At 40.8% G+C, this 24,856-nt stretch overlaps 1 protein-coding gene across 4 annotated transcripts in view; it reads right to left on the bottom strand.

Annotated features, from left to right (window-relative positions):
* The window catches only part of PEPD (peptidase D), a 423,809-nt gene that overhangs the window by 263,192 nt on the left and 135,761 nt on the right, over positions 1-24,856 (bottom strand). For all 4 annotated transcript variants that reach the window (XM_077185106.1, XM_077185104.1, XM_054640499.2 and 1 more), the window contains 2 exons: positions 14,495-14,563; positions 7,265-7,342 (listed from right to left, as the gene is read on the bottom strand). In XM_077185106.1, coding sequence (XP_077041221.1) covers positions 7,265-7,342; positions 14,495-14,563 — 147 coding nt within the window. The remainder of the gene's footprint in view (positions 1-7,264; positions 7,343-14,494; positions 14,564-24,856) is intronic.

Genomic DNA, 24,856 nt, shown 5'->3' with positions numbered 1-24,856 from the left:
GTACAACTTGATAAAATACTGAGAATTCAAAAAAAAAGTTTGGAAAACAAATACAGCAAACTTTGATACCATCCTTTCTGGTATACCTTTTTCAAGCTCACCTAAATCTTTCCTTGATTTATTGAAAATTTTCCAATATTTTCCTGAAATGAATGACAACCTGAAAATATTTTCCTGAAATAATGGCTCAGTACTCACAGAAAGTCTTACATTTAGTCATTCTTCCAAAGAAGAGAATAGTGCATTTTATACAAATAAAACTGTATAATATTACAATAAATATGTGAATATAGTTTCAATGCAATAGGTACATTGCACATGCATAGTGTCTGCATATATAAAAGATAAATACACATGGATTATACATGAATTGACAAATCTTTTTGCTATAGAAAACTGTGTATTATGCTTTGAGGTCAAAGAATTAAAATCATCAAAGTAATTTTTATTTTAGCTGATAGAAGGCTTAGCCATGAACAACTGAATCTGGCAGGCTCTTGCAAGAAGCAACTTTCTCCAGTGATATTCTTCACAGAATCACAGAATGGGCTGAGTTGGAAGGGATCCAAAAGGATGAGCCAGTGCAGCTCCTGTCCCTGCCCAGACCCCAAAAATCCCCCCGGGCATCCCTGGTGTCCAAGCACTCCTGGAGCTCTGGCAGCCTCCAGTGCCCATTCCCTGGGAGCCTGGGCAGTGCCAGCACCTCTGGGGGAAGCAGAACCTTGCCCTGATCTCCAACCTAACCCTAACACACACCCTGGAGTCACCAGCCACTCCAGGGAGCTTAAAACCTGTCCTTTGGCCCTTTTCAGCCATTAAAAACAAACACCCCAAACACTGAAAATCTTCCCTCTCTGCTTCATCCAGAACAACCTTTCCCAACCACCTGTACCTGCAGCCAGGAAAAACTCCTTGTGGTGAACAAAAGTTCTGAGATGACAATAGGAGAGTGCTAGGAGGATCTTTTGAGAGCACCACAGGTAATAATACAAAGAAAACACCAAAAGCTACATCCAAGTGCCAGATGGAAGGAAACAAACCCAAGTTTGACAGCTTGAGCAGGATGCAGGCATGTAAAGGCAGTGCTCCCAGAGGGCTGCTGGGTGTTTGCTCTGGCAAGTGCAGGATGTTGCCAATATGAAAACCTGGGTAAAGCTCCTTTCTTTGCACAGCTCTTCTTCTAGTGCCCCCTGCTGTCAGCATTATCCTGATGATTTAAATGTGCATATTCTTTAAGGAAAGAAGTAGAAACAAAAATCTGCCTCAGAGTTAAACCATTCAGATAAAAGCTTTTTGCAGTACCAGACAGTTTTCCATATCCCCAGCTCTGTCATTTGACTCAGGAAATAGCCATGCTTGTTGATACAGGCAAGACACACTTAAATCATTTGACATTATGCAAAAGTTGTACTTTTATGACAGATGTGTTTGGTTTTGTGACACTAACAAAGTTTTCTGGTACCTGAATGCAATAAAACTATCTCCAGGTAAAAATTGTTTTAGTGTCACCCACAGCAGTGATGGCACATCATGGGAACAGCAGTGAAAGACATTCTGCTTCACCAAGGACACTGTACTCTGCCCAGTGCTGTCACTGAAATCTAGAAATTATTGCAATGAAAGAAGTCATCAATAAGCAATGATGTGAATGTTAAAATAAACAGTCAAATAAAATGAAAGCCATCATCTGATTATCCAACCTGCTTCTGTTTAAACTTCTAAAAGCTAGTTTTATTTTATAAATAATAGATAGTCCCACTGGTAATACAAGGTTAATGGATTCTCTCCTAGGTCTGCTGCACTTCCCAAGCAGTTGATGCTGGTTGTGCCCCCCTGATTTATGCTTTCAGCCCAGCCCTGTTCATAAATCCCACTGTGGCCCTGGCTCCAGGGGGGAGCAGGATCCCCCTGCAGCTGCCCCAGCCCAGGTGAGTGCCTGTATTCCCTGGGGTGGGGAGCAGCAGGGTCTGCCCTTCATTAACATTGTAACTTAGGAGGATGTTTCAAAAGGTTTGGGGTTTTTTTTTGTTTGTTTGTTTTTTAGCAGAATATACAATTATTTTCATTATTTTGGAAAGCTGAAATGGACCTACTAATCCCCAAAAATATCAGTAAATGCTTGAAGGTCAATGAACCTGCCTATGAGAAGTGTTTACAAAGTGCTGAATTTTCACTGAGGTATATTTGTCAGATGCCACAAAAATACCAAGACCTGCAACCCATGACACCTGCAGGAAAGCACTTCAGGTAACAGCTGTACCTATTTCAGTTACATCTGATTTCAGTTAAATCAGGCTGATTTTCTTACATTTCTATTATTTAAGTATAAGCCTCATCATGAAGAATCAATGTTTATTTTAAGATCACAGAAATATTTTTTATTTGCCAAACATTGCAGGAGCCCTGCTGATCAACTGCAACAGAACAATCAACTCCTGCCATGTGTTTGGCACATGGCAATGCCAGGAAACCACAAAGTCAGGCTGCCAGAGCCACCAGGCTGCAAATCAAATGCAATAAACTCCAATTTTACTCAGAAACTTCTCAAATCCAAACATAAAATATACACTTCAGGTTTCTAGAACAAGCCAGCAGACCACAGGGGTGAGCAGAGACATCTGCCCTGCCCCTTCCTGATGCTCACTGCTGTCCCCTCCCTGCCCTCTCTCCCCAGCCATGGTGGGACTCCACACAGCAGCAAGAGCAGAAAGGAGGACTCCAGGCAATTTTCTTCCATTATTTTTAAGGAAGCTTTCATTTCCCAGATGGCAGATGCTGATTTGTTGAGCCAACTCTTTTCATAGAAGCACACTGGCTCTGACTGAACTGGATGCTGTTTCCCAGGGTCAGGTCATCACTTCCAGCCCAAGTCAGGGATCAGTTTAGGAGAGCTGAAAGCAGAGTTCCCACCTCCCAAAGGGCCCTGGAACCAATTCTGACCCAGCATCTTCCTGCAGTGTGAACAAAAGCCAGCTGCTCATGAGACACTTGCCCAGGAGAAGGAGCCCTATGGGGCTGCCATTCTCTGAGCACCACTCCCAGGGGCACATTTGCTCTTGATTTGTGCCTCAAGGACTCAGATCTTTACTCCTTCAGTTTATTTGGGTTATTGTCCTCTTGAGTAGCAGCTTTTAATTTCATTCTACTCCTCACCAAACTTTGCAAGACCTTTGGCTTTCCAAAATGCTGGAAGCCTCTTGTGTGCAAGGCAGGAGACTGCAAACTACAACAAGTATTTAGCTTGTGACTCCACTCTCCCTACTACCAAATGCAGTTCCAGCCTCAGTACAGAAACAAAAGGGTCTTGGCATCCAATTAGTAATGCAACACCTGGAGAGGATGCAGTGAACCTCAGGCCAAGGCTCAGCTCCAATCCAAGCTGTCAGAGCTTTGAGATGACAGAAGAAAATCAGGATTTGTGAATAGCCTGGCCATACATCACCACTGCCGGCTGTGATTTGCTACATTCCAAGCAGAAGATGTTATTTAAAGTTAATAGTGAGTAAATGGGCCAAGTGCCTACAATGGTGACTCATTTATCTGACCACAGAGACAACAGACACCTGCTTGGGGAAAGTGTTTGGTCTGGAGCAAATTGATAATTTCCATGTTCACCACAGAATGCTATGGTACATGAATCATTTATACAAAACACCGACTTGCTGCTATAGCAATATTTGCTTTTAATATCCATACCAGTTAAATATCTGTATCCTGAACACCTAAACCTCCCTAAAAATACTGATTTCTTTCTCTGTCAATCACAGTGCTTTGTGTTAGATAGCTATTTCAATATTTAACAGATTGAAAAGGATAGCCCTGCTTAGCAAGACAATGTGTATTACCAAGAAATGTCAGAATTTCCCTTTGTTTTGCACTAGGATCTTTTAGTGCAGAAGCTGTACCTCTAAAAAGTGTGGATTATGATGCACTATCAGAGATACAATTCCATACCAGCTTCTTACAGAAGCAATAAACCCACTTGATACAGGTTAATTTAAGAAAAAAACATCATAAAGCCAGGCTTTTCTAAACCTTCCACAGCTTTTGACAAAGAAGTCAGAATAACAGCCTTAATAAAGATATAAAAATGCAATAGCACAAGTATTTTGGCCTATGATCTTCTTTTAACAACTAAATCCTTGTTACTTAGACTTTTTAAAAAGCCAGTAATGCATGCACTCAAACATTTCACAGGAGCAAAGCCCTAGTTTTCCAAATGTGTTTTTTTTAATATTCAGGTGCTTAGTAGACTTATTTATGATACTTACTGCACTGCTTTGTACATAAAAAAACTGAGCTGCACATATCTGCAAAACCCATGAATGTTATTCATATCCACTAAGTAATGTTAAGAAAAAGACATGAAATTCTACAGAATAATTTATTAAGAATCATACCAAATACCCAATCTCCCACTTCTATTACACACAACTCTATGAATAGTTAGATTAATGTTATGCCAAAATGCTGGCAGAAACAGAAATAACCCTTGAAATACTCTTACCTCTTTTTCATCAAAAATTAAGTCTATTTTTTCCCCATGTTCAGGGCTTCCTAAGACTATCCAACAGAGGGCTCCCCATAGCTATTAAAAAGCTTAATTGAAAGCCAATATACAAATGCTAATATACACAGACAAATCAGCACACTGTCATTTAATGCCTCCTCTGTATGCACACACACACCCTTCCACACCCAAATTAGACATTTGTAAAGTCCCACAGTGGAACCACTCTGAATTTGTATGCTGCTCATGCATGCTACACCTCAAGACTTTTTCTGAATCATTATTTTCAACTCTGGAAAATGAGTGTGTGTTTTTAAATTGTCTTTACAGAAATTAAATCACTTTTTCTTATTATTGTATTATTCTCCCTTGAGATAAACACTAAGAAGCCAGTGTGGAGCAGAGTCTGCTCTGTGAGTGCCAGCCAGGGAAGGGCAGGGCAGTGGCCGGAGCCTGGCAGGTGCTCCTGTGTCACATTCACATCCTCTGGAAAATCCCTTTGCCCAGGGTTTGTCTCCTGGACAGCTGAGAAGCCTCAGAGAAAAGGAAAACAATTCTGATCTCATTTGCTTCTCCTGTGTTGTGCTCATGTGGAATGCGTTTGGAGATTGGTTACCCACAGGTGATTGTTCCATTGCATTCTGCTGGGAGTTGTTTTCACTCTTTGGCCAATCAGGGCCAAGCTGTGTCAGGACTCTGGAGAGAGTCAGGAGTTTTCATTATTATCTTTTTAGCCTTCTGTAAGGATCTTTCTGTATTTCAGTATAGTTTAGTTTAGCATTCTTTAATATAATATAGTATAAAATAATAAATCAGCCTTCTGAGAAGATGGAGTCAGATCCATCACTCCTCCCTGCCACAGGGCACCCTGCAAATACAACAAACACTGCTGCATCTGGAGCAGCCTTTGCTGACACCACCTGCACCTGAAAACATCTTCACCAAGAGCAAGAGCTTATTCCAGACCCTGTTAAACCTTGCTCTCTTTGTTGAGGCACAGGTGCTGCTCAGGAGTTTTGAAACCCTGAAGTGATTGATGCATGTGGTAGGTTATGGTCTCCTGACACTGACATACCTGAGGCTGATAAAATCCAAACATATTTTAAAGACTTTTGCAGTACTGCAGAAAAGAAGGGTTTGCAAAGAGTCTTGTATGAACTCTTGTGGTTTAAGACAGACTACAGCCACTCACTAAATTGTCCTTGGAGACTGTAAGTGAAAGATTCCTGCACACAGCCTTCATCCTGAGGTCTGCCTCATCATTTAAAGACCTCAGTTTTAAATATGAGATATGATAATGCACTGTAGCATATCTTCTCTCAGTAACACATGCTGAGATTTCCTGTATGCCACACACCTTCCTTTTGAAATTTAATTGAATTGACACAGCTGATACACTTTTATGTTGGTATGTCCTTCCTGATCAAGAAATGCTCTTAGCATATTATCTACTCAAACACAACATAATCTCAAATCAAAACTATTGCCCTGTAATAAATTAACTTTAGTATTTGATGGGTTTAGTAAGATATTAACCACAGATGAAGATAATACATAAACTATTGTACAAGAAGCTTTTAAAAAAGTTTTTACAGTATTATAAAGAAATTATCTATCTGTAATTGCATAAGTTCACTGTACAGCACCTGAAGATGTGCCTGGAACTTTAAGCCAACAAGGCATATTTTTTAATTTCTGAGATTCAATTTGTTTTCTATAATAGGTTTTGAGCTTATCAATGATAATACTAATTTGCTTTTCCTCATGTATTTACATTCCACTGTGAAAATACACACCTACACTCCTCCTGCACAGGCTACAAAGGGCAGGGCAGTGGCTGGAGCCTGGCAGGTGCTCATGTGTCACATTCACATTCCCTGAAAAATCCCTTTGCCTCATAAATATAATATATAATTCTATACAATTCCTCCACTGCATGTCAGTGATCAACTTCTCCAAAACTAGGTTTGCATTTTTATAAACAAAGGCTTTTTGACCCATGTCTTTGGAGCTGAAGTGTGAAAGTTATGACTTTATATATTACACATCAGACAAATAGATAAATAGTATTTCAATGTATGGGAATGTATTTGGTGCTTCCATTCACTCTGCTCTCACCTGCAGTGATACTGCAAAGCATGTGGACATGGAGTACACATAGAGAAAACTTTATGGGATTTGCAGCTGTATTATTACACATCACTAAACTCTAAGTAAATCTTTATAGGGAGTTTTTGGCACATCACAGAATAGAAGCACCCTTCCCTGACCTGTGTTTGATCTCTTCACTCATTTTAATCTCTATATCTTGTGGGGTGTCTGTGTGCACACAGGCATTTGTAAGATCTAATCCATTCTGCAATTTGATGCAGTTCTCTAAAATCAGCCAACACTCTCCACTCCACCACCAGAGCTGAGGTTTGGATCTGAGGTCCAAAGCAAACTCAAATGATGAATTTTCTAACTGCCCTTGTACTTGGAATACAGCAATTTCTTAAACTCAATTCTAAGTGCCTCTGGTTCAGAAGTGTTTGAAACAATATCTCCTCCCTTTCAACTGGAGATGCAGATGTACAGGACCTTTGGAAGAAACCAGAATAATCTGGCATGCAAAGCTCCCTTTTATTTTAAAGCTTTAGACTTTTTATCAGTATGCAGTTATCCTTTTTCTAAGAATGGAAAATATCCTTTTTCCTGTATGGAAACAGCAGTAGCAAAACAAAAATACCAAACAAACTGTAACCCTTTACTTACCATAAGTCTCCATCTTCAATAGTTTTATCATTTGGGGCTCCAGCATGGCCATAGTGCAAAACAGCTGAGTTCTCCCCACTGATGGGCAAACAGAAAATTAGCACAATTAGTGGAAGAAGAAACATTAACACACACATTCATGTGACATAGGAAGGAATTCTGTAAGCATCAAGGCATTCACATAAAAAGCAGCCTGTGAGAGCTGGCCCAGTCCCTGCCTGCTGGGGCTGCAGCAGCCACCCCAGCACTTGTGCAGCAGAGTTGGGCATGGCTCAGGAATTCTGCTACTCTGGCTGTAGGGCAGGACCTGGCTGCAGAAGGAACATGGCATAGCTCATATCAACATTTCCTTTGTCCAGGACACTGTAAAGCAAAGAATTATGTGCAAGTAATTTTTCAATTTATACCTATTTATTATTTTCTGATGAGGTTTTTTTTGGTTTTTTTTTAATTACTTAGTGCTGGTTTTCCCTATTCAAGGTTAAGTAGTCTGAGGCATAAACCAAACCAACTTCCCCTGCAGTAAAATCTGACATTTGAAACACTCTAGGAATCACTGGGACAGAAGGAATTGAGCTGTCTGAGGGAACAACTCCAGCTGCCCCCTGGCATGGCCACAGCTGGGCTCTGCTGCAGGGATGCACTGCTTGGGGAACACTCCCAGCCCACAATGCCAGCAGAGGAGCAGGGATGAAAACTGTCACTCTCTTCTTACCTGCTGTTGAAAAATCACATTACAAAGAAAAGATATTTATTCCTGGAAACCTTTCAGAGTAAACTGCTGATTCACAAGAATGAAACAGCTCCAGAGAAGGATGGACACTTGTTCTGTTGTTCTGAAGTTCCATGATCCACTAAGTGACCTACATTTGGCCTTGGCATCCTCTCTTGCCTGCTGATATTCCTCTGGGTCTATAAAATGTCAGTTTAAAAGGCTGATAAAGATCTCAAGCTCTACCTATTTTTCTTTTACTGCTCTCTTCAGATAGATGCTCTCGTTTTTTCTCTTCACAAAGCTGCAAGAATTACATCACATCCAAAAATACCCATGTTGGGACAGGGTTACTGCAGCTTCTCTCCAGCCCTTCCAGCTCACCTGCCAGTCTGTACCCCAGCTTTAATCAGAACCTTTCCCTGGTCACCCTGCTCAAATTTGGTTCTTTCAAGCTGTGGTGCTGGAACAGCTTTGTATCTTGGATGTCAGGAATCTGAGGCTCAATTTCAATCAATCTTTTGTTGTGTCTGGAGTAAATGTGACATCTGACATACTTCTCATCTTAGACTTGTGATGTGTGCAATTACAAAAACAGTAAGCATGCACTGTATCCAAAAAGATATTACCTTCAAGACACATTAAGTACTTGTGATATTAGATATTTAACAGATCATCAGTCATACAGATAATTTCATAAACAATGATTATGGAGTAGAAAGTAGTAGGTTTCTGCAGGCTCCCTATCTAAAGGGCTGGACTGTGTCCCTGGAAGTATTTAATAATGCATGTAGCTGTGGCACCTGGGGACACAGTTCAGCAGTGAACTTGGCAGTGCTGGGTTAATGGATGGACTGCATGATCTCAGAGGGCTCTTACAGCCTGAATGTGTTAAGACAGGAAGTATTTATTGTTAAGTATTTTTAACTATGCAATAAGACAGTGAAAGGTGATATTTCAGAATCACAGGGATGATTTTCTGATACAAAGTTTACTGCATAAAATTACACACACTCCAAAGAGAAAAATTAGAAAAGTTAAAAGTTGTTAAATCAAGAGTTAAAAGCCCTAAGAACTAAGGCTGCAACACATTCATTTTGTGATGCTGGTCCAATGGCTTAGCACAGTTTCACAACTGGCTGGCTGCTTTTTCCTTGCTGCATGCTGGACTTGAGAACCTCTGCAGCTGTGCAGATAGCTAAAAATGGACCCAGAAACCCTGTATACAAGATGAAGACAGATATAAACTTCTTCCTGAGATGTTCTGTCTCCTGGGCACTGTTGGAATATTTTCCACACCAGGACACTTTCAAAATTAGTTTGCTCTATCTGAAGAAAAGATCTGTAATAGAGCAATGGAGTGCAATGGAAAGCAAAGGTGTCTGTGGCAGGCAGGGTGAGCAGTGGGAGCTGTGCTCCAGCTGAGCTCTCCCAGCAGGGGACAGGGGAGCAGAGCTCCTGCCCTGCTCTGTCAGCAGCACCCCTGCATCAGGAGCTGCTTCCCACGTGCAGGGCTAAAACCTTGGGAGGATGGCATGTGGAAGTAATGGAATGACCTTGCATAACACTGCTTGGTGTTTAAGGAAAAACACAGGAAACAATAAAAAGCACCAACTGTGGAAGAGGTTTTACAGAGACTTCTGTGAGCCAGAGAGAAGTTTGATGAGAGGATCCATGCTTACCCCTGAAAGAATTTTCTATCAAGGTCATTGACATAGAAACCAAGAAAGAAAAAAGGATAAATAAGAGAAACCTGCAACTGCCTATTCCAGTAAGCACTTTTTTGTCTCTTCTGACCAATGAGTAAAGTGTAAACTTATGAGCTTTGAAAGAATGTATAAAAAGCATGCATGCTAGAATAAAAACAGCTTGAAGCCTTCTGAAAAAGGGGTGTGTTGCTTTGTATTGTCTCCATCTCAACAGCTGGCATGCACACCCATACTCCACAGCAGTTTGCCAGGAGTTCAGCTGCAGATACTATTCCTTATCTCCCTCCAATACTGGGGATAAAGTAGGAGAATCAAACAGCACATGCATATATTTATATATAAATAAATAAATCTATATATATAAATCTATATATATAAATATAGATATGTGCATGTTATATATATATGCATGTTTTATATATATATATTTTTTTTTTTTTTTAAACTATCATGAACCTTAAGGGCATGAGTCCATGCTTATGGATTTGCAGACAGCTCATTTACTTACCAAGATGTGCTGGCACCCTCAATGACAAACACCATACCAGTGCATAAATAAGTCATATACTCAAATTTGACAACTGCACAAATGCTTTCAACAAAACACATTGCAAATACAAAGATGAGGGGTTTCTTTTGCACATTTTAATGTAAAGGTTTTAGTTTACAAAATATTTCTGTGAGGCTCAGCACCAACTGTGAGGGGAGCTGCATGAAGGATCTGTTTTTCAGCACCGTTGGTGAAGCGTTAAGCAGGCACAATCTTTCTTGGCATTGGAGGCTCCTGATCTGTCAGGCACATCTTGGCTCTGTCACACACAGGGGATCACAGCACAGAGAGCACAGTTGGTGCTGAAGACCAGATCTGCACACCATCTGCATTTCAGGGATTTATTGGCATGAGAAGGTCTGCTCCCCTGGCTGGCTCTGGGCAGACACCCTGGGCTCACCACCCATTAGCAACCAGGCAGAGCCAACGTGCTCTTGAAAGCTCCCCAAGTGCTTTTCCCCCAAAACAAAACCAGCATGTGCACTGAAGGACTGACCCCTGGCTCTGAGCAGGCCCTGCAGCTGAGGATGAGTGGGAGAGCTTGACTCAGACATGCACTACTGACCCAAATTAAGACAGACATATGGAAACCTCCAGTGGGATCCTGCTAAGAGCACATCCAATCTCCCCTGCAGGCTGCATCTTTACCCCTGTCCTGAGATGAAGGCAGGAAGATGCTTCTGGAGCAATGCTGCAGAAATGATGTGTACCCACAAGGTAAATGCCACAGTTAGCCAGAAATTGCTCACACTGATTCAGTAAGCCTTTCAAGGTAGCCTTAAAACAAGTCAAATAAAACCCCAAGCCACTGGCAGAGCACAGAATTTACAGAATCACCAGGTTGGGTGAGACCTTCAAGAGCATGGAGTCCAACCCAGCCCCAACACCTCACCTAAACCCTGGCACCCAGTGCCACATCCAGGCTTTGTTAAACACACCCAGAGATGGGGACTCCACCACCTCCCTGGGCAGAACATTCCAGAACTTTATCACTCAAGCAAATGAAAGCAAATGAGCCTTCATGTAGAAGCTGCTTCCTTCTTTTCCAAGAGGCAACAGTTGCAAGGTCTAGCACTGGAGTGCCAAGTTGCAGTTTATGATGAAATGCTGTGGGAGGTGAGGATCACTGGCTTTCCTGCCTTCTTTTGGTCAGCACCTCTGACAATCACCACACATGAGGATGTCAATGCTCACATTCAGGCAGCCAACCTGAAAAATCCTCCAAGAGGTTCCTGTGTATCCATTTTTATTCCTTTAATAACTTGCTTCTAACTGGTGTCAAAGACATGTTTGTTCCAGAAAGAATTGCACAAAGCAGCAGAAGAGCTGCAAATTAACACCACTGAGAATGCAAAATGTAGCAAGAGATTCTGATTACTAGCAAAGGAAAACGATCCCCCAAGATGCATTTGAGATCAGAAAGCATCCTGAAAACAAATCATTAGAAGAAAGAAGAGAAATGTCAGCAATATTTTAAGAACAGGACTATGCTGAGCATCCAGCACTACAAAAAGTGTAGCTAGTAGCTCTGTATTAAGGACATCTAAAGAAAAAACAAAGATCATTGACTAAAGCTGACCTATTTCCATCATGATTTAAATCATCATAGAATCAACCCAGAAGAAAGCATTAACCCTTCTTGCTACTTCTGTGTCTAAGGCATGAGATCTAAAAAAGTTGTACTGAAGTTAAAGAAAGAAAAGCTGATTCAATAATATCCTAACCTGGTCCAAAAAGCTTCACTTTGGCAACCCTCAGATAGAAGAAGGCATTCCACTGCACAGGGTTATTCTAGATGACTGATAGCACTGGATGAGAGCTGGCATCTGCCCAGAGACATCAGCCAAGGAGATCTGAACCTGATTCTAAGATGAGAGAGCAACAAGCAGCAGCTGCTGGTGGTTTCTGTGGTGGTTCCAGAGATACCAATGCCCCCACCACCACCTAACTCCAGCTGGAGCCTCTGCTCCCAATGGATGCCACCCACCCTAGCATCACCAGGACATGGGAATGGGTTACCTTTGTTTTCCCATTTGTAAAAATGGTTCCTTGGTATCCTGACACTGCAGTGAATAATTCATTAGCATTTGGAGTATGCTTAACAAATGTTCCTATTCTCCTTCCATGACACTCAGTGATGTCTGCACTTCAATCCACTCCCCAGCTGGCAGCTTTTGAAAGCATCACTGACTACAGGACTGATGTCAAAAGGTAACACCCTGTCACACTCAGCAATGTGTGTTACTATCCTCATAGTAACAGTCAACACATGGAGCACTTTTGGTCACACCAAATATTCATTAGCATCTCCTCAAGAATGTAACAGTGCACAGGGACAGCAATAACTAAATGCACCCATCACATGACAAGTGATTTATTTCTGTACTGAAATATTGTATTGATTACTCCTGATTTTCAGCTTAATCAGCATATTAAAAAAAAAAAGAAAACAAACTTGTTTTTTATTTAAAAGGATTATTCTTTTCTATGGAAAATATTATCAGGCCTGTAATCTAAAAAGGAAAGATCCTGTCAAAATATGCCCATTTTAAGTGTTCAGGAAAATATAAAATTCAGCATGAATAGAATAAAACATTCAAAAATCCTAATTGCAAAAGCTATTTTTAGCTGTAAATGTAGTTAAGTGAAATATTTACAATGCATGACATTTTCACAGCATTAAAAAATGTCTATTATTTTTGCCATTATTATGTTAATTGAATTAATTCATTTATTAGGAGCTAGCTTAAAACTGTTAATATTATTCATTCTTACTTCATCACTCATAGTCAGAACATAGAATACAAAGACCTTTGCCTGTAAATTGCTATCTCATGTAACTATATTTTTTAAATCAGGTTTGGCTGTACTATTAGTGGTAGGATACAATGGCAGCTGCTAATAAAAAAATGGGGTTTTTTGGATATGGCATTCCAAGGACAGCCCTTCTCTGTGATTTAAATCCTTCAATAGCTCAGAGGCAACTCTAATTCCACCCCCATCCCTGCAGAGCAGGGCAGGACACCCAGGGAGCTCCTGTGGGCACCCAGTTCTGAGCTGCTGTTGGAGCTTTCCTCCTCCTGGGGGTGATGCAGTCCTGTGGAGAGTTCAGCCTGTCCCCACCACACAAACACTGCCCAGACATTTCTGTAGCTTTAGCAAAGTGATTTGGCCACCAGCACCCAAACACAGGTTCTGATCCACTCCAAGTGAGTGTGAAGTCTGCATGGCTTTGAAAATCACATCATCACTGTTTGTGACAAAAGCTTAGAGATGGAGTCTCATTTCACTGGGATGTTAATTCTCAAGTTATACAATGGTACTTAAACCAGGAAACTTTTCAGACATTTTAGATACACAATTTGCCATAAAACTGCTCATGCTCCTGCTGCAATTTTGCATATAAATTGGAAAATTGCATTTACAAATAAGCAATTGAGTAAACTGCAGAAAGAAGTGAAGGTGCTAATTGTTCTTATTACCTTCAAAGCAATATAGAATTATTGTCATTAACATAAAGATTATCTTTTCTAAGTGTATGTGACTTCAGTGTAGGGCAAATATTTCTGAGTAGCAGCAGAACAAGTGGAACATATATACCAACATATATGGCTCATTTCACTGTCATACATCTCTGATTAGATTAATTCCACTAAGTAAGATGAATCTCTGCATGAAGCACACAGCTGTTCTTCAGCATGTGTGCCACACTGTTCTCTTGTGCATTTCTACAACTGCAGGGAGAACTTTTATACTACTTTCCCAAATACAGTAACCTTCAACACTAGCTGTTCAGCAAGAAGCAGAGAGAGCAAAAAATTCCAAATTCCAAAGAGATTAGTTTAACTGCATCCTAATCTTTGAGACAAAGAACTTAGAGGATGAGAAGAAATGCTTAAGGTGTATTTCAAAGAAAGTATTTCTGAGCAACAGAGAATAGCTGTAAAGCCCCTCTCCATGGTGCTATTTAACAAAAAAAGCCAAGTGCAGCACAGGGGTGAGCAGAAACAGGATCTTGGCAGCAGCAGGAGCAGCCATTGGGGAACCTCTGGAGTGCAGCAAACTCTATTACCACGTTATGTCTTCAGGAGACACAGGTAACCACCTACCTCTCTTTGTCTTTTCCAGTGAAAACAGGTCAGAACTCACTCTGGTGCCATTTGCAAACACATGGCATGCCTAAAAGGACCAATTTTACAAATACCCAGGGGGAAGCTGACTATGAAGCCTGCAGAGCTCAGTGTAAATCATCCTCTTACCTGCCACAGATGCAAGTGTAGGAGGTGTGGCGCATGCCGCCTCGAGTGTAGCAGTAGTGCTGGAACAGGCTGCAAAGAAACAAAGGTGCTGATTATTGATTTCTGCAAAATCACCCCAAGACAGGTAGAAAAACAAGTTCTGCTTGAGTACAGCTGTGTTGGTGTAAGTCCCCAATCTCTGCCTATTTGTGCTCAGCTGAACACTCCAAGTGCCCCACATGCAGAGCTCAGCAGCCTGCAGAGCTGCAGGTGAGTTCCACAGAGCTTAAGCAGCTCTGCAGCAGAGGAGAGGCCCCCAGTGCAGCTCAGTGACCTCAAATGGCAATTGCTTTCCTTACAGCTCCACACCAAAAGGGAAATTACTGTTGGCAAGAGACTTCATCTGACCACAGAACAAACAGGACGGTGACAGGCAAAATGCTGAAGCTGGTAAAGCTGCCCAAACTCTCCAAAGTGGAACTGAGAAAATCACTGCATTGCTGCATTTCAGGCACACAATCACATCCATGATCACCTTTTCAATCCTGCTACCCTCAAGCTATGTCATGTAGATTCAGGAAAAGTGAAGTCCACCCAGCCCTTCACAGAGGAAGGAGCTTGCCAGACTGGTCAAAGCCCTTAAAAATAATTTCAGCAGAAGTCCTCTCCATTTACCACCTCACAGACACCTCATGGTTGAAGCTGAACTAATATCCCCTAACCCTAATTTGCATCTGACTGTGATGCTCACTCTCCAGACAAGGCAGCAGAGCTCTCCCCTCACATAAACCACGTCCTTTCTGCATCACATTCCACCTGGGCTGGAATGGACACCCTCATGTTTTCTTGTCTGTAGCACAACAGACACAGAGAAAACATAAGACTTACTCAATTTCAGATTATGGTACCTAAATGCCTCTATGATCTTTCCCTGTCCAAACATGGGGAAAAAAATTAACACAAACTCAATCCCAAGAGCAAGAAGATCTTGTGGTAACATGAGGCCAAGTCTCCTGCAGCCTATAAAGGACAGTACAACACAGCATTGTTTGCTTTTGTGTGTGCTTGGGGCAGGGAAGGGCAGGCAGAGCAGCCTGTGGAACTCCTCTTTCACTGCCATCCTGCTGGAGGAGCTGTTTGGCCTTAAAAAGCATTACAATATTTTCATCTTCACTGTCAAAGTCCCCTTCAGATGAGGGCAGATTTGCCCAAAGCACAATTAATATAGGATTAGGTGCTTTACGAGCTAAGCACATATCATGGATCCTTTTATTCTTCTTGAAATATGCTCTAGTTACAATCCAATTCCCTGTAATACTGAATGAATTCCAAAACCTCATTTCTTGTAATACTGAAATAATTTCATCAGCATAGAATGATAATGGTGCTATTCAAAGAATAGAGATGTTGTGATTTTGTCCTTCTTCAGCAGTGAGCCCCAGAACACAATTCAAATTCAAAAGACATTAAAGACATTACATGCTTGTAAATCTAAACTGGATTTTAAAATTACACAAAATTACAGTATTTAAAGGGAAAAAAAGAAAACATACAAATTAATCACATATGAAAAAAGAAAAGCCTCAATTTAGAGACTCAGTGGAGGGACACCCTGTTTACAAGATCTCTTTTCTGTTCAAAATACTGTGGTGGTTTACAAGGTAGAAAACACTAAGTTTGTTTTGGCCCACAAATGAATGATAGCAATGAAGAGGTCAAATGCCAGAGAAGCTAAGGAGAAACTCTGACATGGTGAGAACCCAGCAGAGATATCACTAAACTGAGCTGATAAAATGTATCACCTAAACTGTCATTTCTTCTGACACAGACATAATTGCACAGAAATGGACATTTCATATGGAAACATTTGCTTGCAGGCAGGCTTTGCTCTCTGAGACAAGACACTGTACAGAAACATTCTGCACAATAAATCTACTGTTATACATGTATAGTTACATTTTAGGAAGCAACTTTTAGAGTATTTTATTGACCCTTCACCTTAAATGACTGAATAAACTATGTCCTCTAGACAGCAACTTCCAGTAACCTTATAAAGAGCTTAAAATGAAATGTAAAAATGAAATATGAAGGGCCTAAATATCTTTTCATCATCAGTGATGCAGGAGAGCAAGGTTTATTTTTCCATATGATCACTGATCATATATTCATAGTTGCAATTAATATGAAACTATGCAGCCAGTAATGGCAGTCACCTCTTGCAGAACTCCCTGACTAGCAGTAAAAAACAATAAATAAATTAAGACATGCATTGTGTAATCCAGCTGTTGTCTGAACTTTGTTTCTGTTTTCATGAAACATCATGGACTTCCTTTTAAGACTAAGAAAGAAGGGGCCACCTGTGTGATTGAGCTGATGATGGTACAACTTTGCCAGGTGATGAGTTTCCTGCTAGTAAAACTACTCACATCACTTTTTGAATTTACTTTTTCAGGGTATGACTTCATGCAGTTGGGAAAAAAAATCCAAAATTTCCATCAGAGACAGCCAACATCCTTGTATGATATGGCACAGATAAGTGACAAAGAAGATGACAAAGGCTGGCTTTTCAAAGCTAGAAAGAATATATATAGAATTAGAGAAGTACCAGGACTTTGAAGGCAAAGTCCCAGCTCCACTGAAGTTAATGCAGATTCTGCACTTATCACACTAAGATTTCACTTTCTACACTCTGCAGAAACCTTCATCCATAAGAGCAACAGGAAAGTACAGAGGCTGAAATGGATGGAATATAATTTAATCTGGCACTCTGCATCCATTGCAAACCTTGCATCCTGAGCTCCTCCTGGTGGTGTGGATTGGAGGATATGTGTGTTCAGTCAGTTTTATGTTGGTGCTGGGTGCTTTACCCTGAGCTTCTAACGCCACCAGCAGAGGTACAGAAATGAAGCGGCTCTTGCTCTTCTCCTTGCACAGGATTCAAAGGTCATGCCATGTTTATTTGGGCAGTATTTCTGCAGAGGGTGTGTGTATCAGCTCCCATGGAAGGATGGCCTCAGTGGTGTGCACAGACCAACCACTGGAGCATTGTCACATGTCACCTGTAAATGCAGACAGCTTTGCTAGAGCTGGCATGGGCCGTGCACTGCTTTGGACACAATTGGTTTGTTGCTGTTACTGTGTAAAAGAACATCCTGGGTTTGGTTCTCTTTTTTTTTTTTTTGTCAAAAACATCACTGTCTTTGACTGACAATATGCAGAGAGTTAAGGCAGTTTTAAAAACTCACTGTTTTTTCCCATCAATTAAAAAAAACCCAAGAATAAGTCACCATCAACTCAAGTAAATGTGACATGAGTGAATTTCTCCTCCTTCCAAATTTGCTGAGGCACAAGATTATGTTAACCCCACTGCTCTGCTGAGACTCAACTGTCTCACTGACTGTGCTGACTGCAGAGAAGAAAACTCTCAGAAATAATGGGTTATTCACCAGTAGAAATAACAGAACAAGTATATAATTGCTGTATTTCAGATCCTATGGAGTACTGCATACATCCAAACAAATCCAGAATGCTTAAAGAGCCTCAACTTCCAAACAGCCTAAAAAGCCATTAAAGTGAAAGCTTCTATGAACAGTTTTTCTGATAAATTATCCAAATCACTCTGACAATGATGTTTGTGTTTTATGGTCATCTCTGGTCCAGCTTCTACTGCTATCTAATGCAGATTGACAATTACAATCATGTGTGTGCTATGAATGGAAATTACATTAACCAAGGTAGTTTAATGTTAACAGTTGTCCTAATTTAAACGAATTTACAAAATAAAGACACATAAAGCAGGAGGAATAGAACTATCTGTATTGATTGCTCTCACATTTTGCTTATTTTCAGTTTTTCCTCATACTAGAATACAACACATCCATGCACACTCAGCAGCATTATTTTTATTTCCAAAAGAAGTACATCAATAATCTCTAATTTAATTTCTTATCATCAGCTCCTCTTGAGTTATAAGAAATATAACTCAAATATTGCTTTTTTTATAAAACAAACATTGCTTTATAAAAAAAGCAACATTGGCATTTCTCAGCTATTCACTCCTGAAACCAAGACACTTCTAGATCAAAAAGGTTCAAGTTTTAAATAAAAATCCAATTGAGCATTTTGACCTGTATCTTACAAAACTAGTAAGAAATGCAATTACAGAAAGCATGATAAACATGGAGAGAAGAGAGATACAAAAGGAACTAAAAGAAGCAAGAATATCTGAGCAAAAAATATTTAAATCCTTGCCAAATTTCTGTAACACTGATCAATAGATTGCTCAGTGACCTTGTGATGGTCCCACACCCTCAGTAACTGCAGAATGAGACATGCACATCACTTGAGGCTGGAGGGACAATTACTCATCCCATGGCTTCTGACAAGAGAGAGAAAAGCCCTCAATAATCCTGTTCATGATTGCCAGGACCTGCATCTAGAACACTTGTGGATAATGGCAGAAGAACCCAAATTTAGGTTGTGTATCAGAGGGATCTGCTGTCAGGCTGCCCTGTGAAGAGTACAAGTACTGAAGATCAAGGACACTTGTAGGTCAGTACCTCGTTATAGTGTTTCTATTGAAAACAGATATTTGAAAAAGTTGCCTCCTAATAAAAAGAAACCTTTGTATACTTCAAAAATAGTATTCTTTTAACATAGCCCTTGAAATGTAAGCAGGAGGGTTTGAACTACAAACTGGAAATCACAGTAACTTAAGGGAGTTCCGGACGGGACTTGGGAGAATTTTCTGTAGTTCCTTCTTTTATTTTTATGACTGCAATTAGAAGATGTAGTGTTGTTGTTCTATTTCTAGAGTCCCATACTGTTGTTATCAGATTTCTAAAGTCCATACCTCCTCAGTGTGTTCTTATGGCTGCAGATCTTCACAGCACAGACTCCTCCTTCTGCATGTTGTTCTCTCCCAGTTCAGGGCTCCTCCAAGGCTCTCCCTGACTGGCTAACCCACCCCCTTTTATCCCAGTTATCTTCATTGGTCACAGCTGCAGCCCAATTAAGGACATCACAGCTGCAGCCCATCAAGGACAATCAGGACCTCTAGGGCAAAGCCTCTATACAGAAATTCAAGTACAATACATTTCCTCTACTATATTTCCCCCTTTTCTTTTACTTACAGAAGCAGGTTTTACATAGAGATATTTAGATGATATTCAAGTACAACACACATATTTCCCCATGACTTAAAGGCCATGTACAACACACACAGCTCCTTGCTCAAAGGCCATACTCTTTCACAGCTCCTTTACTCAAAGGCTATGTTCTCTCACAGCTCTTGGCTGTCTTATCTTCTACCAACTATCACATTGGGGTCACCAATTGTTCTTGTTCTATTTCTAGAGTCCCATAATGCTGTTGTTATTAGATTTCTAAAGTCCATACCTCCTTGGTGTGTTTTCATGGCTACAGATCTTCACAGCACAGACCCCTTCTTCTGCATGCTGTTCTCTCCCAGTTCAGGGCTCCTCCAAGGCTCTCCCTGACTGGCTAACCCACCCCCTTTTATCCCAGTTATCTTCATTGGTCACAGCTGCAGCCCAATTAAGGACATCACAGCTGCAGCCCATCAAGGACAACCAGGACCTCCCAGGGCAAAGCCTCTATACAGAAATTCAAGTACAATACATTTCCTCTACTATATTTCCCCCTTTTCTTTTACTTACAGAAGCAGGTTTTACATAGAGATATTTAGATGATATTCAAGTACAACACACATATTTCCCCATGACTCAAAGGCCATGTACAACACACATAGCTCCTTGCTCAAATGCCATACTGTTTCACAGCTCCTTGACCCAAAGGCTATGTTCTCTCACAGCTCTTGGCTGTCTTATCTTCTACCAATTATCACGTCGGGGTCACCAATTGTTGTTGTTCTTTTTCTAGAGTCCAATACTGTTGTTATCAGATTTCTAAAGTCCCATACCTCCTTAGCATATTCTTATAGCTGCAGATCTTCACAGCACAGACTCCTTCTGCTACATGCTGTTCTCTCTCAGTTCAAGGCTCTCCCTGACTGGCTAACCCACCCCCTTTTATCCCAGTTCTCTTCATTGGTCACAGCTGCAGCCCAATTAAGGACATCACAGCTGCAGTCCATCAAGGACAACCAGGACCTCCCGGGGCAAAGCCTATACACAGATATTCAAGTACAATACATTTCCTCTACTATAATGTAGATGAATATCTGTTAGTTACCTGTGCACTGAATTGCTTTTGAATATCAACTAGAATGTGCCATTATGTTTTTGTATGGTGTAAATATGAAGTATAGCCATGATACAACCTAAAATCCAAAGCCTTTCTAAAGCATTCACAAAAGGCCAAATATTCCAAAGCTGATCTCTCCAGTTATACCAGGATTGAGAGCCATTATTTTGATCATTTAGACACACTAAAATCTCCATGTAAGAAAGCTATAAAGCACAAACCCCACAAAACTGTTGAACCACAGTAAATATAATGTGCAAATTATTACTAAAGCATTTATATCAACACCAAGCTAGACTGAAAGATGCTCAGAGGAAAGAAGACACGGTGTCAGTAACATCCCATCAGTGAATACAGGAACAAGGTGAGCAGTGCTTCCTTTAATCCCACACTACACATAGTGAGGCTTTTAAAAAGAGAGCATTTTTCTTTGTTAACCTACTTACTCTGCTAATGTAATTTATTTTCCATGGGCAACTCGATGCTTAAAGGCTTAGCCCATCTAATCCTATTTTCATTTAGTTCACAACAGCACACAGCAGTACTGCAAGACATCTCTGAGGTTGTTTTAATACAAAAACAACAACAACAACAAGTCAGTACTTCATTGCAAAAGAGTAAAATAGAGTGGAGAAATCTAGAAGGAATAATCCAACTTACTATTAATGAAAAAACAATGGATTAGTAACTTGCAGCCAAACAAGAAAAATAGCACAATGAGCAGATGAGCAAAGTTATTCTTCACCTTGGAGACAATACACTTAATGACTTCTGCCTGGAAATTGTTTAGAACAGAACTTGCAGATCCATGAACAACAGGAAATAAAACCACTTATGCGCATTGACTTCTTAAACTAACTGGTTACACTACTCCAAATGAAACTTTTAGATTAAAATCCCTGGCTGGGTTATTGTGCATGCTCAGAGAGGAGAGCTGCTGAAGCTTACTATCAACCAGATATACTGACAGGAGCTATACTTTGAAGCATCTCTATTTACAACTGACCTAATTTGTATCATGCACAAGCAGAAATAATATATGATTTTAAAAAAATGTTGATCCTTCTGAACTCTAACAGTTAGATTCTGTTCTTATTTATACTGTGTTTTCTTTAAATAAGTTATTTTCCTTTATGTGCAGCAAATGCTACATAATAATAGAACCTTAAAAGTGACCAATGCTGCCTGAGTTCAGCAGGGACAGAAGAAATGTAACTTTGGCAAGCAAGTATGACACAGGAAACTGGCAGTACATTAATGTAAATACAGTAAGAACATTTATGAAGGAAGGGAGAGCTGTGTAGAAGCAGCACAGAAGTAAGTGGGCTCACCTCTGTAATAAATAATTCATATTGGGATTTCTAAGTGTGTTACTTCTCTGTACTAAAGTGAATCACAAGCCAGAGCTCAGGGCAGGAACAGAGGGTAAGATTACCCTAAAATGCTGATATATTTTAAGATACAAAACAACACAGATCAGAAGGAATACCATTCCTTCAGGAAGCCAAATCTATCAAGGTAAAGCCATTAATACTACCTGGAAACCAGAGACACACGAAACAGAAAGTCCATAAATAATACAGGACTCAGCACTGTCACATATGTCATATATGATTTGCAATGATTGAAGGTAATTGATAATATCAGTTCAAGAACAGAGAGTTTAGGTGAGGGGTAATTAGCATTTTAATTGCATAATTGGGAATTATAAATTACCTGTCTTATGTAAAGAATAACTGAAGAGCTTATATAACATGAGCTGATAATTCGTCCTTTTGTCTAAGCTAAATGGGTTGGAGAATTTGGAGAATCAGGAACTGCCTTTTCCTCACACACAGAGACATTTCCTTTTTGTTTTTTAATTTCATAGCTCTTTCTTTTATCTATTCCACATGAGGAAAATTTTCCCCCATCAATTTGCAAATCTAGAACTTTTGAATGATTTTTGAGTCAGAGAACATGACTTCTGATACTGCAGCAGTTTAAGATTTCCTGGGGAGCAATCTCCCCTTCTCCCTTCTCCCTCCCAGAGAGGTTGATGTAAGTTTTTTCTAACAGGACTGTTGGACTTTGACCAATTTTTTTTCTTTTTCCAATATGAGGAAAGGGCAAAAGCTTTCAAAGATGTGATTTTAAAGAAGTGCATATAGACACTCTCACTTGATTTGCCTTTCATCTGATTCTACACTGGTGCCACATCTCTCTGACTCTGAAAATTCATCGTTATGCTTTTTCACAGGAGTTCAGCTAAGCCATTTCATTACCAATATTCAAATGCAAACAATGATTATGTAAGCCTGTAACCTCCTACTCAGCTGCTGCTTTTGCAGAAGATTGGCAGGACAACGGAATGGGTACCTTAGAGATAGGACAGTTACCAAGAATGCTCTGTAAATACCACTCTTCAGTAAGTCAGTCTTCAAATTAACACTTAAGAAACCTTTAAAAATGTCTTCAGGTATGATTGTCAAATTACTATTTTCCTGAAACTCTTTTAACTCTACTCAAAAAATTCACGTATCACTTGTCAGAAGTGTTTGATTCATCTGTATAAAACCCAGTTGATTGTGGATTCAAATATTATGACTATTACACTACTGAAATCTTTAACTATCAATCCTGTTGAAATACAGTTAGTATTCATATTTCATAGTAATTTCATAGTAATTGAGCTGATTAAGATATTCATAATAACAAGGTTTAATGTCAACTCTGACAGACTTGTAAGTCAAGGTCTACCTGCCCTGGTTTTTGGTAGGCAGAGGCTCAGAGGCAGGAGGTGTGTGCTCTGCTGGCTCTGCTCCTGCAGAGCTGCCAGCTCAGCACAGGGGCTGGGACAGGGACACAGGTGAGGATTCCCCACAGGAATGTGACAGCCAGGCCAGGAACCCATCAGGTGCTGGACAGAAAAAGCCTGCCTGGTATGGGACATGACCATGGTCAGGGTCTCTGGCTGCTCACAGTGACTCTGAGAAAAGTTGGGAGTCTCTTTTCCCACCCTGGCACTCGATGGAGGAGTCAGAGCTCTTCATTTCTCAGTCTCAAGGTTGTTTATTGTTCCTTATCTATAAAATTCTTTCTCCTGCCCTGCCAGGTCCATCCAGCAGGACAGTTCCAGGCACTCTGCCTGCCCCCAGGGCAGGGTTCTGTCTTTATACTAAAAACTACCTGTACAATGTTTACAATTCCTTCCCAATGCCCATCACCTGTGTTAGACACTGAGCTTCTACTCTAAACCCATCTGTGAGTGCCACCAGCACAGCAGAAGATGGAGGCCAAGAAGAAGAAGGAGAAAGGCTGGACACACCCAGATCCCTCCATCTTGCCCCCTGCTGAACCCCCATACCAAAAACCCCAAAATCGACTTTTCCACCCCATGATAACTTCACTATCATTCTACCTAAACTGTTGTGGCTTGCAGATCTTCATCTAAGGTTGGTAATTTGCTCCATGGGTCATAATCAAACCCACAGGTGTTCTGGGCTCTGTGCCAGGGTCTCTGAGCCCCTGGCAGGGGTCCTGGCCATCCTGGACAGCCAGAGGGATGTGCTGGGTTCCCACAGGCCATGGCTGGAGTTCCAGCTGTGATTAGAGCAGCCCAGGGGATGGAACCCAGCTGATGTCAATGACCTCCTACTGCCTGCAGAGCCACAGCCCCCATGCCCCAGCAGGGACAGGGGTCAGCTCCCTGCTCTGCACTGGCACCAGGAGCACAGGACAAGGTGGGAGCTGCTCCTGTGCTGTGCTAAGCCCACACTGCCCGTGCTCCTTGCTGCCCCTGCCTCTGCCAGCCTGGCTGCACCAAGGCAGAGAGCTCCTCTGCTCTGCTCTTCTGCTCTGCTCCTCTGTGTGGTGGTGTTCACAGGGGCCTGAGGATGAGGGAAGAGATGAGGATCTGACTCCATGTTACACAAGGCTGATTTATTATTTTATGATATATATTAAAACTATACTAAAAGAATAGAAGAAAGGATTTCATCAGAAGGCTGGCTAAGAATAGAAAAAGAAAGAATAACAAAGGCTTGTGACTGACCGAGACAGTCCAAAACAGCTGACTGTGATTGGCCATTAATTAGAAACAACCACATGAGCCCAATCCCAGATGCTCCTGTTGCATCCCACAGCAGCAGATAACCATTGTTTGCTGTGGAGAGCTTT

Source organism: Agelaius phoeniceus, chromosome 12 (genome assembly GCF_051311805.1).
Source record: "Agelaius phoeniceus isolate bAgePho1 chromosome 12, bAgePho1.hap1, whole genome shotgun sequence".
NCBI classification, from domain to species: Eukaryota; Metazoa; Chordata; class Aves; order Passeriformes; family Icteridae; genus Agelaius; species Agelaius phoeniceus.
The sequence above is the reverse complement of the archived record's forward strand: the minus strand, read 5'-3'. Positions and strand labels throughout refer to the sequence as shown.